At 50.2% G+C, this 16,487-nt stretch overlaps 2 protein-coding genes across 2 annotated transcripts; both read right to left on the bottom strand.

Annotated features, from left to right (window-relative positions):
- Positions 1–5,226: 5,226 nt before the first annotated feature.
- Positions 5,227–6,870, bottom strand: LOC124648357 (mitogen-activated protein kinase kinase kinase 17-like). The gene has a single exon (XM_047188140.1). It carries the CDS (start codon positions 6,868–6,870, stop codon positions 5,227–5,229), a length of 1,644 nt encoding a protein of 547 aa, XP_047044096.1.
- Positions 6,871–14,791: 7,921 nt separating this feature from the next.
- On the bottom strand, positions 14,792–16,013 carry LOC124648356 (mitogen-activated protein kinase kinase kinase 17-like). Its single transcript, XM_047188139.1, has 2 exons — positions 14,969–16,013; positions 14,792–14,931 (listed from the first exon to the last, which is right to left on the bottom strand). The coding sequence occupies exons 1-2, from the start codon at positions 16,011–16,013 to the stop codon at positions 14,792–14,794; spliced, it is 1,185 nt and encodes a 394-aa protein (XP_047044095.1).
- Between the last annotated feature and the right edge of the window lie 474 nt (positions 16,014–16,487).

Raw genomic sequence — 16,487 nt, 5'->3', positions numbered from 1 at the left:
ATGGCGGCGTCCTCGGCGCTTTATTCCTCCTCGACCTTCACCTTTGCCGGTTTGCGCTTCCGCTCGTCGGAGGTGTCGTAGTCGCGCTTGGGGCGGCGCCGTCCCTGTGCCGTCGATGGTTCGCAGATGACGATGCCGCCGCCGCCGCGCGTGCGGTGGGTCGCCGGGGAAGACGGCTCCTTTTTCACCGGTGCCAAGGATGGCGCCGACCTGGAGATCGACCTCGCCGCCGAACCAGACGACGAGGAACTGGCAGCCATACGCCGTGGCTGCCAGCTGTTTCCCCGTTGGCGGCTGTTCGACGGAGGCGGCATCGTGAGCCTCGGCGAGTTGCCGCCCTCGATGTGCTCGAGGACGTTGTGGAGCGTCCTATCCGGCGCGCTCCACCAACGCCGGCGCCCCGCGGCGTTGTTGCGCGCAGGCGGAGGTGGCGGGCCATCGTAGGACGCCAGTTCGCGCTCCCACCGCCGGAGGAAGAATGAGTTCCACCGAGTGTAGTTCTTTGGGTGGTGGCGCGGGTCGGCGCGTTCTTCCTCCGTCATCCCCATCCGCGCCTCCTCGATGGCGACGTCGAGGGCGTGGCTCTGGGGCGGCGGCGGGATTGGCACGCCACCAGCGCTTAGCCGCCAGCCGCCGCCGGGGGGCCTCGTGTCCGGCGGGCAGGGGTACCCCGCCTGGTGGAGGAGGTGCCCCTCCCACGTGTGGAGAGATCGGCGGGGGAACCCGTTGTTGGATGCGCCGTCATCGTCGTAGAACGCCATCGTTGGAGGTGGAGGTGGAGGGTGAGTGGAGGGAGAATGGAGGAAGAGTGGAGCAGGGGCGTCGCGGCGAGCGGAGCGGCTTTAAATAGGCGCGGTGGGCGTGGCGGGCGCCGGCGATTAATGCCGCGTGGAAGACGATGCGACGGCATTAACTCACCGCGTGGAAGCTACGCGGCCGGCGAATGTTGACCGGCGGCAGGCTTTTACAGCGCGCGGAAGACGATGCGATGAGGACGACGATCGGTGTCTCTCGCCGACAAGTTGGGGCCACCAGACGCGCGGGAAGTTTCCTCGCCGTTTCGCGCGCTTTTGTTTCGTCCGGAGTCCCCGAGAACTCTCCGGGGGGCCGGGGATGGCGTGGGATCGCCGGATGAATTTAGGCCCAAATCCGGACGAAATCGAGGAACCGGGGGCGCGACTGGGCTGAATTTCGCCGTCCGGATGAAAAAAACGTCGTTCGGGGGCCTCGTCGGGAAGACAAGTGGAGATGCTCTTAGGCACTATGCCGTGTGAATTTTACTATTTTTGTTTATCTATTTATTATGAACTTTGATTTGAAACTATGTAACACGGTAGCTAAAGATACTTTCTATGTCATAATTTTGAAAAAAAACTTGTAAAACATTCAACCAGAGCTCTCGAGGTGCACCCCAACCCTCAGTGCACCTGATACTTTCCCCGACAGCTTATCATGTACTCCCTCTCCTAGAAAGTTTGTGCCAATATGCACACACATTTTTTTGGTATCTTGCAACATATGGAAGATATAAGACTAATATTACAGGTATTCATCATGGCACAAAATTTCAAATCCAAACTCGAAGTGTAGCTAGGTAAACAGAAAAGACAAATCCAATACCAAAATTGTTAAATGGCCCTGTCCCAACCCAAATAAGCTAATACTACGTACTCACAATTGATTCTAAATTTTCTATATTTTGATTTACATTTTGAATTTGAATTGAAATTTTGTTACAGATCCATATGAGTTATGATGTCTATATCACCAAAAGAAATTGTTTTTTCATAATCATCCTTTTACTTTCCCATACCTAGGAGTATTTGATACATTCTCTACCTAGGTGCTAAAATACAATCACAGGAAAATGCTGAATTTCTTTAGACATTCAATTAACCAAGGATGCATGAAATCAGTTCGGACATTGAACAAATGCAGCGCAGTGAACATTTCAACTTATTTTTATCATCAAAATTAATACTCAGTCCTTTTCGTATTGGTAAGGGCATGTGCAATGGTCTATAATACAATCTTCTGTTGTCATGAAAAGTGTTCAGTGACTTGTTCTATTTCAGGTTATTTTGCCCATACATTGAGGTGTCAATGTTTTAAATATGTTGCTCAAATTTAACCAAAAATTCGAAGTGCATTGATAAAATTGGTAACATACATGTAAACTAATGTACATGCCCTAAGACCGCTAGATCTATTTGGTCAATCATTCAGATAGACTCTTTCTTATATCCTCCAAAAAATGTTGCAAATATTTTAGGCAATTGGCTTAGTAGGGTGGATTCTAGGTTTAAGTTTCTTATCAGAGTGGGAGCGATTGGCATAATATGGTAAAATTGGTAACATACATGTAAACTAATGTACATACGGAGAAATTATCTATTTTTAGCCATAGCTATATGTGAGTATAAGTTATAGACACCCTTCATACAACAACAAAAATGGTGTCTGTAAGTTGTCTGTAAAAAGCCTACAGACTGTCTGGAACTTTACAAACAACCACCTTCTCTCTCCCCATTCTCTTTCCTCCACATCCCAAAATCACCTATAACTACCTCTTACAGATAGCTGACTCATCACCATTGTACATGCCCTTAGTGGTCTAGTTTATCAAATTAGTGATATGCTTATCGTTGCGGCTGATTTTTATAAAAAACTTTTTGCTCAAGGAATCAAAGAAAATCATATGGAAACTTTGTGATGATTATATGGATTGTATGGAAGATAGCACTGGTTATTTCCTCTACTCCTTTTGTTTTGTTTTGAAAAGGTGTTTAAAACCCACCAAAAGGGGAAACATCTGCTTTTGGATAACCGTCGGTCAGAGCTGACCATGACCATAGCATTCCTCTTTTCCTCCCCAAAATCGGAGCAGCTTGAATAACTGTAGATCAGAGCTTCCTGATGAGGGCGATCGATGTGACGGCCGGCCGCTACCCACGCACGTCGCATGAGCACGGCTGTGTAAGTGTGTATCGATCCGATCGGGCTGGCATTAGATAATTATTTTTTCCAATAAAGGGGCTGCCATTAGATATTTTGTGCTCCAACACATATCAAAGATCAAACGTGTTATGCGGTTCCCACATCATCCCAGGATGCAGCTCAACCATCTACCCAAACCTGGATCCCTGCAGATAATCCCCGAATTAGCTGGATATATGTTGGAGTAGCATGGTAATATCTAGGAAGATATCTACCGAACCTGGGTGCTGATGTAATCCATGGGATCTGCACGAGCGTCATGGATTAAGTGCCTCGTCGAATGGATCTTCCTCCCATTGCCAGGTGAACCAACAAGTCATATTTAATAATAAAAATATTTGGAAGATGAAAATACCATTGAAAACTAAGGGCTTCTCATGGTACCTTCGTTGGGATGTTATTCTAATTAAAGATAACTTTTTAAAGCGTAAGTGGTACGGTTATACGAAATGTGTTTTCTATAAAAAAGAAGAGACTATTAAACATCTTTTCTTCAACTGTCATTTCGCTAGATCTATTTGGTCAATCATTCAGATAGACTCTTCCTTATATCTTCAAAAAAATGTTGCAAATATTTTTAAAAATTGGCTTAGTAGGGTGGATTCTAGGTTTAAGGTTCTTATCAGAGTGGGAGCGATTGGCATAATATGATCGCTTTGACTATGTAAAAATGACAAGGTTTTTGATGACAAACATTCTTCTCTTATGCAGGTCATCTACCGGTGTACGACATTGCTCCGTTCATGGTCACCGCTCCAGCGCCTGGAGGACCACGACCTCTTTACGGAGGTGTCTACACGGTTGGAGGAAACGGTCAATGAGTTTATTTCCCAATATGGGTGGCTACATAGTCGTAAAATTTTGCCTCCTGCGACTGTGTTAGATGACTAGTTTTATTCCTTTATACCGCACTTTAGTACCGCCTTTTTGTGATTATATACTACCAAACGGCTGTGTGTATTACTTAACTCTTGAGTAATAAAAGTGCCCTTTATCGAAAAAAGGTGAACCAACAAGTACGCGGGGAAGCTATGGGCGTGGTTGAGGCGAACCCGATCTAGGCCTAGATGGACTCGAACAGGTCTCGACATCTACCTCATGTTTTGTTGCTCGACGTCGACATCCGGTTGATCCGGGGCTTCGTCTACAACATGAGTAAATCGGGCATGGTGATGGTGGCATCCTCCTCCGTCAGAGGTGGTCGGGCGGTTGGTGGTGGCCTGTGGCGAGTTGGGGAGGTGCATCTTCCGGTGAAAACCGAGCTCTGACTACGATCATGGCGGGCGATGTCGGTGTCTCATGGCGTTAGCTTGTTGAAGGCATCGCCTTTGTAGTCGGTGTCTCCCTACTCGTGTTGCTCCGGGTGAAACCCTGGATTTTGATATCCCGGATCGGACGATGCCAGTGCTTTATGCGTTGATCTCCCTCATGAGGGCATTTTTGAAGGAGCAGATATTGGATGGTGGAGGCAAGAGGTGGAGCAGTGTGCATCTTCCTTGTCAACAACAGCGAGTTTCACGGCGTGGTGCATCGGGTACTCGGTGACAGACGTGGCATGATGATCTCACACATGGAGGTGGTGTTGTCTAGCGCCATGGTGAAGTCGATGGCGGGCCTAACAAGGTTAATGCACTGATCCATGTCCTGAACATGGATCAGTGATAGATGGCGGTGATGACTCCCGAAGCATGTGCAACGGTACATTCTGCACTGATTTCTGCTCCCGCTTGGTGCAGCCTCCAATTTTAGATGATACGAGTAGGTGAGGTCAGGCCCAGCGTCCTTAACATGTCCACCTCTTTCATTAAGCTTGTAGGTATTGCCACAGTTGTCCCTAGTTAGACGGTTTTGGGTTGATCCTTGTATTACCTTCATAAGGCTATGTTGAATAATTTTAATAAAAAAATATGTGTATTATTTTGATGCAAAGGCTGGGTAAAACCTTCAGTTTTTCTTTTTAAGTCCCAAGTGCTGGACAACGTGTGCGACCACCAAAGTGTACAGCTCGCCTTGCCTGCCACTTGGATGAGCGAAAGCTGGCAGGAGTAGAGCTGTTTGAGAGCTAGACTAGATGAAAGTTGCAGAGCGCCCACGTAGCTGCGCCGCTTGCCGCATCTGTCAGCAATTCGCAGAGGTCGCCACGGAATCATGGCTTCTTTTGCCGTTGCTTTGAGCCTGAGGAACGTGTCCACGGGTAGATGGGGTGTGGCTCACTGAGCTGTCGAAAAGCTACCAAGGCAACGGAAACGGGTTCCGACCAACGACCACGTTTCGCTCCAACAGTTTCTGAAAACGGTGCTTGAACATGTTGCAGGCTGTCGCTGTGCTCATCCGTGTCGAGTTCATGTGATTCCCAGACGAAATGTTCAGATTCGTGGTTTCAGTTTGGACTTTGCAGTAAAAGCGCAAGAGCAAGGTGGAGGAACAGAGGTAGAGGAAATCTGGCATTGATTCACTATCAGCAGCTACAGTCGGATCTCTAATGGGATCCGAATATACATCTACCCGCTGCTGATTCACTGAATCTTGGTTATCGGCTACTCCTACATTCTGCAAGGCCAGCTCGTCGCCGACGCACGCGCCGGCGTCCGAAGCTTCGCCACCCATTTCTGCTTCTTCTACTAGCAATAATCCTTCGTCCCAGGAGCATGTGTCGTAATCGCACGCCGCCTCCACCGACGGCTCCGCGGCCACCGGCACAGCAGCGCCAGTGACTAGAGCGTCTTCTACTCCTATCTCTTCTTCTAATCCTTCATCATCCCAAGAACATCCGTCGGACGTCGACTCCTCGGCCAGTGCGGCCGCCGGCGAATCCTCATTGCTGGACCACACGGCCGGCGTTTCGGCCGCCGCGCCATTGGGAAGTCCAGATTGGACACTCAATACATTGACCCAGCCGTCATCCGACTCCCATTCCGGCAAGAGCGAGTAAGGTGCTGCCAGCGCCTTCATCCTCTCCTCGGCCGTGTAATCCGGCACATTGTCGTCGTCCTCGTCGGCGTCAGACTCCCACATTGCGGCGTCCAGCGTGCTCTTGGGAGAAACCCACTTGGCCTCGACGTCGCCACCGCAGCCGGCGGATGCAAGGAACGGGTGCTCCAGCAGCTGCTCCGCCGTCCACCGCTCATCGGCCCGCCGCCTGAGGCACTTGTCCAGGAAATCCTTTCCCTCGGCCGACATCCGCTTGGGCGCCTCCGGCACGGCGTCTGTGTACCCGATCAGGTGCACCGCGGCGAACACGCTGTCCACGCCGCTCCACGGGGCGTGGCCGGTGGCCATCTCGATGACGGTGCACCCGAGCGCCCACACGTCGGCCGCCGGCCCCTGCTCCTCCCCGCGCACCACCTCCGGCGCCATGAACGCCGGCGTGCCCCCGATGGGGCCCGCTGAATCGACGCTTCTGGCGCACCCGAAGTCAGCCAGCTTGGCCCAGCCGTCGGCCCCGATCACCACGTTCCGGCCCTTGACGTCGCCGTGCACCATGGACTCGCCGTGGAGGTACGCGAGCCCCCTGGCGACATCCGCCGCGTAGGCCCGAACGGCGCCCTCCTCGAGGCTGCCCCCGCTCCGCTCCACCTCGTCGGCCAGCGACCCGCCCGGCGCGAACTCGAGGAAGAGCTGGTACTCGCCGCCGCCCGCGGCGGCGCGGGAGCCGAGGCAGGAGAGAACGTAGGGCGAGCAGAGCGAGGCGAGGATTCCCTCCTCCCGCCGCAGCTGCGCCTGCGCGGAGTCGGCGCCCGCCGACTTCACCGCCAGCAGCTCATCGTCGCCGGCCGCGAAGAGCGAGACCACGGCGCCCGACGCGCCACGGCCGAGAGTGCGCAGGCGCGTCAGACGGGGCCGCCCGCTGATCCCCGCTGCGTCGTTCGCCATTGATAAATTCTTCCTTGATTCCGATATGCTTCTTGGGAAGATGAAGATGGTCTGTGTGGTGTGCGAGCTGAACGATGATCGTATTGTGTTGGTGTGCCTCAAGTTGAGCAGGTGTTTATGGCCAAGTTGGGCGCGGGAAAAAAACGTGAGGATTCCTGCGATGGCGCGCGGGATCGGTGTTGACATGTGGGCCTTGGGAGGTGGGTCCCGCGTGCAGATACCTGCTGACCGGTGGACGAATTCTGACACGTGAGATGGCCGGGAGAATGCCAAAGCAAACGGGAAGGGACTAATCGTGCCGATTTACAAAGAGGAGCGAAAGATTCACTACAGGAATGGCGACGTACCCGCCGCCAAATATCGGGGCCGTCGGCGTAGCCCGGCACTGTCAGCCAGCCCGTCTGATCCTCGGTGTATCGTTGCTGCGCAGCGAAGTCTACGCCGAGGGCCGTCCTCGGCATATATTTGGCCCTAGGTGTAGACAGGGCTGCGCCGACGGCCACCCCTCGGCGTAGGCTATTTTTCAAATTTGTCTAATTTTGTAAAAATCATAACTAATTCATATGATGTCAGAAAAATACGTATAAGGTATCAAAATGTTCAAAAAAAACATCCTCTATCCGTTTATGTCAAAATCATGCATATTTGAATCATGTACAATACCATGTTAACATAGTAATAATTCAAACACTTTCTTATATGTCCTCGGGTTCCCGTTTTGGCCAGATGGCAATTTAAATGAAGTCAGAAAATCCCACGGAACCGCATGGCGTCATTTTATGTGTCCTAGTAACCACTCCAAAAGACGGAATTGGGATACGGCGGTTATTTTGGAAAACCCTTCACAAACAGGGCTATCAAGTCCGAAGTTCTATGACTTTTATGGGAAATGAGTAGAAAACGGTCCGTGACACCGCATAGTTTGTCGCAACGAGGCCATATTTGGCACGTGCGTGGTCCCTGGGATGGGAAGCAAGACCCCGGAAGCGGATTTCCAATCCGACCCATGTGCGATGGCTTTTCATTTTCGGGGTGCCAAAACTGTTTTTTATGTGAAGCAGCTACATGGGGCGCATTTTAGTATTGCGCGAGACCTTCGCGTAGTGGTAGGACACCGCCTTCACACCACATATCACATGCCATATGTGCGCGCTAGCTATCTGGGAAAACATGCGGCTTCCTGCGGTGTCACGCCGAATCCGCTGGAAACTGACCGGATTTGAACTAGGTGTACACTTTTCGTCGCTCAATAAACTCCGAGAATTTTTTTTATGTCTATGATACATCACTTTATGTGCTAAATATTTTCCGTTTAGCGTGATGGTGAACAGGTGCACTAGCGCGCCCGGTACGGCCATACCGCATCTCCGTGAGGGCCCGTTTTCAAATGGCAATTTAAACAAAATCAGAAAATCCCTTGGGGCAGCATGGCGTCATTTTATGTGTCCTAGTAACCACTCGAAAAATTAGAATTAGGATACAGCAATTATTTTGGAAAACCTTTCACAAACAGAGCTATCACGTCCGGAGTTCTATGACTTTTAGGGTAATGTGTAGGAAACGGCCTGTTACACTGCATAGTTTGTCGGACCGAGGCCATATTTGGCATGAGTGTGGTACCTGGGATGGGAAGCAAGGCCCCGGGAGCGGATTTCCAATCCGACCCATGGGAGATGATTTTTTCATTTTCGGGGTGCCAAAACTGTTTTTTTTGTGAAGCAGCTACATGGGGCGCATTTTAGTATTGCGCGAGACCTCCGCGTAGTGGTAGGACACTGTCTTCACACCACATATCACATAACATATGTGCGCGCTAGCTATCTGGGAATCCATGCGGCTTCTTGCGGTGTCCCACCGAATCCGCTGGAAATTGACCGGATTTGAACTAGGTGTACACTTTTCGTCGCTCAATAAATTCCGGGAAAAATGTTTTTATGTCTATGATACATCACTTTATGTGATAAATATTTTCCGTTTAGCGTGATGGTGAACAGGTGCACCAGCGCGCCCGGTACGGCCATACCGCATCTCCGTGGGGGCCCGTTCTGGCCAAATGGCAATTTAAACGAAGTCCGAAAATCCCTTGGAGCCGCATGGCATCATTTTATGTGTCCTGGTAACCACTCAAAAAGTCGGAATTAGAATACGGAAATTATTTTGAAAAACCCTTCACAAACAGGACTATCACGTCCGGAGTTCTATGGATTTTAGGGCAAATGAGTAGGAAATGGGATGTGACACCGCATAGTTTGTCGGAACGAGACCATATTTGGCGCGTGCGTGGTCCCTGGGAAGGAAGGCATGGCCCGTGGAGCGGATTTCCAATCCGATCCATGGGCGATGGTTTTTTCATTTTCGGGGTGCCAGATCGATTTTTTTTTTGTGAAGCAGCTACATGGGGCGTATTTTATTATTGTGCGAGACCTCCGCGTAGTGGTAGGACACCTTCTCCGCACCACATATCACATGCCATATGTGCACACAAGCTATCTAGGAATCCCTGCGGCTTCCTGCGGTGTGCCACCGAATCCGCTGGAAACTGACCGGATTTGAAATAGGGGTACACTTTCCGTCGCTCAATAAATTCCGCCAAAAATGTTTTTAGGTCTATAGCACATCACTTTATGTGCTAATTTTTTTTTTCCGTTGAGCGTGTTGGCGAACGGCGCACCAGCGCGCCCGGTACGTCCATTTCGCATCTCCCGAGGGGGCCGTTTTGGCCAGATGGCAAACTGGATATCATATTTTGATTCCTCTAATTTTTAGGTTCAAATGATGATATGGATGTTATATTTAGATTCCTCTCATTTTTCTGATCGATTTAGACATATTATTTGTGGAATTTTGATTTTTCGATCTAAAGATATTAATTATTCCATATTAAATAAAAAACCAAAAAATAAATTCATTTTACTGTTATTTGAATTCAATATTATTATTCATTGTTACTTATATATTCATTATTGTTTACTTAAGTAATTGTTTGGAATTCAAAAATAAATAGTTGTTACATCACGGTCCAAGGGTTAATAGGGTTGATAGGCTATTATTATTAGCAAGGTGTCAATTCTGTAAGGGAAGCTCATCCGAATGGAACCAAGAAGTTAAACGTGCTGAGGTTGGAGTAGTGTGAGGATGAGTGACCGACTGAGAAGTTTAACCATGATTGTAATTTGACTTAAGATTAAGTGTATTTAGAGTTAAAAGTGTATGGGTGAAATATAAACAAGTAAAAATGGAAAAAATGGTGTAAAAAAATTAAAATTTTAAAAAATTTAAAACTCTAGCCGTCGGCATATAAAATAGTATTTTTTTTGATTTTTTTGAATATTTTTTCGAAAAAGGAAATTCGAATTTTTAAAATTTGTATGCCGACGGTTTTGCGTGCTACGCCGAGGGCCGGGCTACGCCGACGGCAATATTGTCTATGCCGAGGGAGGTAGACGCCGACGCCATACGTCGAGGGCTGCCGGCTGTCGGCGTATGCGTCCATTCGTGTAGTGATTTATGTTTTTAATGCCATGTGAGCTACATTTTATTTTTGTACAACTTTTTTGCCAACGGTACAAAAAAAATCTCTAATGTATCACTTTTTCTTTGTGTATGTAACATTTTTAAAAATGCGACATTGTTATACAACGTTTCTCTACAATGCATCCAACATATTAGTCTAATGTATCCAACATTATACGATAACATCTGTAAGAAGTCGTTTGGAAGCGAGGCTTTCCTTTCATTTGTACCATTTTGAAATGAATACATGTAATAGACACTTGTTTGGTTGCCACATGAATTGCAAATGCCGAATTCAATATTTAATTCGTAAATGGTTTCCATAGAGAAACGCAAATGATAGGTCTCAGCTCGGAATCGTGTTTACCCATGGCGTCATTTTACTGGATTTCCTAAATGAAATGACGACCCAATTCTGTGGCAACCAAACAGTCCAGCTATGGAATTTTAAGATTCCAGGCCCAAATGATGGATACTAAACGACTTCTAACATTAATGCACATCTCTCTGTACCAAATCCATAGAGATACCACCGTGCCCAATTTGAGTTCGCCGGCAACGAATTTGTTGGTGGTGTAGGAGCAGCTCCAGCAACCAACGAGAGGAGGAGGAGCGGCCGCGCGAGGGGAAGCTGGGGCAGCGGGCAGCCGGTCACGACCATTCATGTGCGGCAGACAATGAGAGGAGGAGAAGCTAGCGGCGGCGGCCGTGAGTGGGGAAAGAGTCGGCGGTGGTGGGCGGCTGGTTGGGACGGCCGTGCGTGGGGAAATAGTCTACAGTCGTGGGCGGCTGGTCGCGGTGACCGTGTGGGGGGAAATAGTCGGCAGTGGTGGGCGGCTGGTCGCGACGGCCGAGGAGTAGTTGCAGCCACGGCGGTCTAGGCTCCGGCGGGAACGCACAACGGCGGCCGGTGTGGGGATTGGGGACAATTATGGCGCGCCTCACGAAACGAACGAGAACCGGTTGTAGCAACAACATGTTGATTAGAAGACTATTCCATATTTGTGATATGTAAGAATATATTTCATGAACAATAGATTTTTACGGTAAATATAGTCCTATCAGCCATCCGGTTAGATAGAAACTGATTCAGTTTATAAAATAAATCGGGTACAATAACAATATTTCTTCTGGTTCAAAATAATTGCAAAAGAACTGGATGTATGCAGACATGTTTTAGTGTGCAGAGAAACTATTTTGAGATCATTATTTTGAATTGGTGGGAGTATAAACTACACTACTAGAATAGTGTTATAGATGGATCATTTACCTCTGTCGCACTAAATACCCGTTGACATGGGTAAGCCATATTGGGTACTCAACATTACCATCTCTGTCAAGAAGTTGAGGACGGAATAGGCGAAAGCACGTGAAGAAAACTACACGAAGCCAAAACCCAGTTATTATTTAAAATAGAAAAGTTAGGCTCATATCGGGTAAACCGACAACCCCGAGGTGTACTCTGAGATCTAGCCCACTATATAAGACCTAGGGGAGCCACCGATGGGGGATTAGATTCACAACTCGCGATACACCTGCAACCCTAGTTTTCTGATAATACAATCTCGACGTCGCCCTTGATCCTACTTTTATTGGTTGCCTAGTTTGGCTGGCCGGTCTTTGAATTCTCCTTCCTCTAAACCCAAGTCCATCATAATGGGTATTGATAAGGTTACCCCTTATCACCCGTGACACAACAAAAAATGGTGGGCCACTACTATGCCCTTACCCATGGTGCACCCCATACCAGGTCTGCCACTTCTAAATGTGGCTAGGGTTAGCTAGGTTGCACCCGTAAACTAGTACCACACCAAAGCATGGTGCGCCACTGTAGTGGCCACACACATAGGGGACGTATCAGGTGCAAATGGCTAAGTACTGAAAATCTGCAAATTTGTATGTGTAGCCCTTAGATCATGTACCAATGGCCAGATTGAAGCCTGCCATTCCACCACCGTCACTTGAAGTACTTCTTTCATAAAGCCCCATACAAATATAGCATCTTCACATTTACATGCATACATTTATTGATGCAGTCGCTAACGTTTTCAGATTTCTCTACACAACGCGACCCAGATTATGAACCACCAAACATGAATTTTTTTCACCAAATATAAACAAGCATGCCATATTTTTCCTGCAGTGACAACACTTTCGAGTTGTTTTTCAGTGTTGTTTCTAGTTTCCAACAAAATTTCAGTATATATAACATCTTAGGATCATGAAACAATAAACCAGGTTTCAAATCGTAGTGCAAAAAAAGAAATCTAACCATGAACACGCACCAAAATGATGCAAGAGAACCCACCATTCGAATAAAAAATGCCTCAAGCAAGAAGATGCAAGAATCCAATAAATATCTTGGCCAGATCTGAGTGCGGCCGTGCGTGCACACGCTTGGTAGTCTTGAAGGTTAGTCTGGCTGTAGACAGAGGATGCCTGCGGGAGCACTGTACAACGGATCTGGCGACCCGGAGCAAAGAAATGCAGCCATCGGGAGGTGCTGATGTAGGAGACACCAAGGCAACAGGAGCTAGTCTAGAACTGCGTGCAAATACTTAGATCGTCACCCGTATTTCTTGATCCTCCGCCAATCCCATCTCTGTTCTCCAAACTCACAGCGGAGTTCATAGGGGGAGAGTCGGAGAGAGAGTGTCATGGTTATTTTTCGGAGAGAGATCTGTTGCTTGGGAAGGATGGGAGAGTGAGAAGGTGATGTGGTTGAAGGGGTCTTGTGCAAAACTGACTAAGGTGGGTTGGGTGCGAAATCGAAGCGTTGGTACATGATCCAACGGTGCCTGTCGCTATTTTCAGATTTGCAGAATCTGTTGCATTTTCATGTGATACGTTCCCACATATATGTGGCCCTTCCCAAAGTCGTGCGCTACTATCGGTCGCTTACCTCCGCCAGTTCCCACTATGATAGAGAGGACCGGCCGGCCGCATGCTTCACGCCCAAATTTGGATACTTTGAACGTGCCTGGACCGACCCTTCCCACTCTGCCAGAAGGCTGACCGACGGCGCATCAGCCATGGACATCAATGCCGCCGCTGTGACGCCGTCTTGGCTTTTGCGTGGGCACTGACCGAACCGTAGCGCGTGTGGACCGACACGCTTTGAGGCGTGTGCAGCAGAAGGTTGACCTATGACCGAACAGTAACCTTGGCCATCAATACCCGTCGCTTGGGGTCCTGCGTCGGCATTGATGTGGAATGCGCCGGAACGAGCGCGGACATTGATGGATTGGAGTTCTTATACCGGCCATGCGCCGGCCAGCGGGGGAGGTGGGTACAGGCGCTGGCGGCTAGGGTTTCCACGTGTCGCCAGAGGAGGGCGACACGGGGGCTGATTGTACGGAAAAAATGGTTGAGCCGACTTCAACTATCCCAAGATCACTTTCTGAACACAAAAATAGAACATACTACTATACTTGTACTCATATAGCATCACTCAAAACAACCTGCTGATGGATTAGCATTCTTCAGCCAGTATGTAAAACACGAGCTTGACAACAACAGCCCTAGCAATCCTAATCAAAACGAGTATGTTGGACGTGTGCTCGCCGAGAGAAATCATCAGGGTTCGTGCAGCGCCAAGGTAAGGCAGGCTGGCCTCGGCGTTCGTTCCATGGATACCATCCGATCCTTCTATGGCCAAATCCCATCTGCGGAAAGGAGGCCTCACCTGGCTCCGTTATGCCGCCGTTGCCACGCATAATATGATACTAGTACTGATTAAGACAGTTAGTTAGGCGCCCACATCATCCTAGGATGCAGCTGAACCGTCTACCCAAACATGGATTTCTGCTGATTCCCAGATCAGATCGATAATACTAGTATCTATATCTAGTGAGTCTTGGCTGGCCTGAGTTTACCCCGGGAGTTTGACGAGCGTCATGGATAACTTCATCCTCCAATGGATCATGGATGTCCCTCCCAGTCCCACTCCCAGGTGCTTCCCTAACAACGTGAGCCAGCTGCTCCTAGCAGACTGTATCGCTGGCCAGAATGGAGCTTGAGGTTCCGAGAAGTCGCCACGGGATTGTGGTCTTTTCTTCTGCCATTGCTTGGAGCTTGAGGAACGTGTGCACACGCTAGATCGATGGGGTTGTGGTTGAGACGTTGCAGTTGGGCTTGTGAGTTATCTATCGATCGAAAGCTACCGCCATGGTCGTTTTCATGTGATTTTGGAGAGGAAATGTTTGTATTTGTAATTGCAGTTTGTTGTATTCCAAGCTGAGACCCCGAGGGCGTATAATAGTGCAAAAGGACTGAGGAGGAACAGCAGAGATAGATGAAATCTGAGTTTACTATTTCTTTATCATCACAATTATCAACACGACCTACAATCCATTCGTTAGTGGAACCCAACTATACATCTGACTGCTGCTGATTCACTGAAACTTGATTATCGGCTGCTCCTAGTTTCTGCTTCTAGTAAAAAAGCTGTGTCGTACGCCGCGGCCACCGGCACGGCAGCACCAATGACTAGAGCTTCTAATATTCCTATCTCTGCTTCTAATCCTTCATCATCCCAGCAACATCCATCTGATTCAATGTTGGACTACAGGCCCCCCGTTTCCGCGCGCCGCCGCGCCGTTGGGAAGTTCAGATTGGCCTCTCAATACATCGATCCAGCCGTCGTCCGACTCCCAGTCCGGCAGGACCGAGTATGATGCCGCCAGCGCTTTCATCCTCTCGGTCGTGCAATCCTCCGGCACATTGCCCTCCTCCTCATCCTCGGAGTTTGACTCCCACATTGCGGCGTCTAATGTACTCTTCGGAGAGATCCACTTGGCCTCGACGTCGCAGCCGCAGCCGGCCAACGCCAGGAACGGGTGCTCCAGCAGCTCTGCCGCCGTCCACCGATCGCCGGCGCGCCGCCTGAGGCACTTGTCCAGGAAATCTTTGGCCTCCGACGACAGATGCTTGGGCGCCTCCGGCACGGCGTCCGTGTACCCGATCAGGTGCACTGCGGCGAACACGCTGTCCACGCCGCTCCAGGGTGCGTGGCCGGTGGCCATCTCGATGACGGTGCACCCCAGCGCCCACACGTCGGCCGCGGGGCCTTGCTCCTCCCCGCGCACCACCTCGGGCGCCATGAACGCCGGCGTGCCCCCGATGGGGCCCGCTGAATCGACGCTCCTCGCGCACCCGAAGTCCGCGAGCTTGGCCCAGCCGTCGGCCCCAATCACCACGTTCCGGCCCTTCACGTCGCCATGCACCATGAACTCGCCGTGGAGGTACGCGAGGCCCCTGGCCACGTCCGCCGCGTAGGCCCGGACGGCACCCTCCTCCAGGCTGCCCCCGTTCCGCTCCACCTCGTCGGTGAGCGAGCCGCCGGGCGCGAACTCGAGAAAGAGCTGGTACTCGCCGCCCGCTGCGGCTCGGGAGCCGAGGCAGGGGAGCACGTAGGGCGAGCAGAGCGAGGCGAGGATGCCCTCCTCCCGCCGCAGCTGGGCCTGTGCGGAGGCGGCGCTCGCCGACTTCACCGCGAGCAGCGAATGCTCGTCCTCGCCACCGCCGTCAGCCGCGAAGAGCGACACCACGGCGCCAGACGCGCCCCGCCCCAGCGTCCGGAGCCGCGTCAGCTCCCAACCCCCGCTGATCGTCGCCCCGTCGTGCGCCATTGACAAATTCTGCTTGCTTCCGATATGTTTCTTTCCTTCTCTTGGTGTCTCGGATGATGATCGGATTGTGTTAGCTTGAGCTCGTATTTATGGTGCGGCGTGCCAAGTTCGGCGCGGGAAAAGCACGTGAGATTTTTTGCGATGGCGCGTGGGGTCAGTCTTTTTCTTCGTGCGTGGGAGGGCATTCTCGTACTAACATGTGGGCCACGAGGTGGGTCCCGCGTGCGGCAACCCGCTGACTGGTGAAGAATTCTGACACGTGGAATGGCCAGGAGCAAAGAGTCCAAAACTGAGAGAACTGGAGGAACTCGATCTCTCTGCTATTTCGGTCCGCCTCATCAAGAGCGCTTATTAATGGGGCGCCAGGCAGGAAAATACAGCATCGACGAGGCCTTAGGCAAGGGGACGCCCTTTTCCCCTTCCTCTTCGACCTTGCCACTGAACCTCTCCACCGTCTTCTGGAGATTGCCACAA

This window comes from Lolium rigidum, chromosome 4 (genome assembly GCF_022539505.1).
Source record: "Lolium rigidum isolate FL_2022 chromosome 4, APGP_CSIRO_Lrig_0.1, whole genome shotgun sequence".
NCBI classification, from domain to species: domain Eukaryota; kingdom Viridiplantae; phylum Streptophyta; class Magnoliopsida; order Poales; family Poaceae; genus Lolium; species Lolium rigidum.
This window is presented reverse-complemented; position numbering and strand designations above follow the sequence as displayed.

Bases quoted from the DNA above. Each gene is read 5' to 3' on its own strand.
- LOC124648356 (XM_047188139.1), bottom strand. From the start codon at position 16,013: ATGGCGCACGACGGGGCGACGATCAGCGGGGGTTGGGAGCTGACGCGG. The intron at 14,932-14,968 runs GCGGAAACGGGG...ACATTGAATCAG, and splicing joins TCCCAACGGCGCGGCGGCGC to ATGGATGTTGCTGGGATGAT.
- LOC124648357 (XM_047188140.1), bottom strand. From the start codon at position 6,870: ATGGCGAACGACGCAGCGGGGATCAGCGGGCGGCCCCGTCTGACGCGC.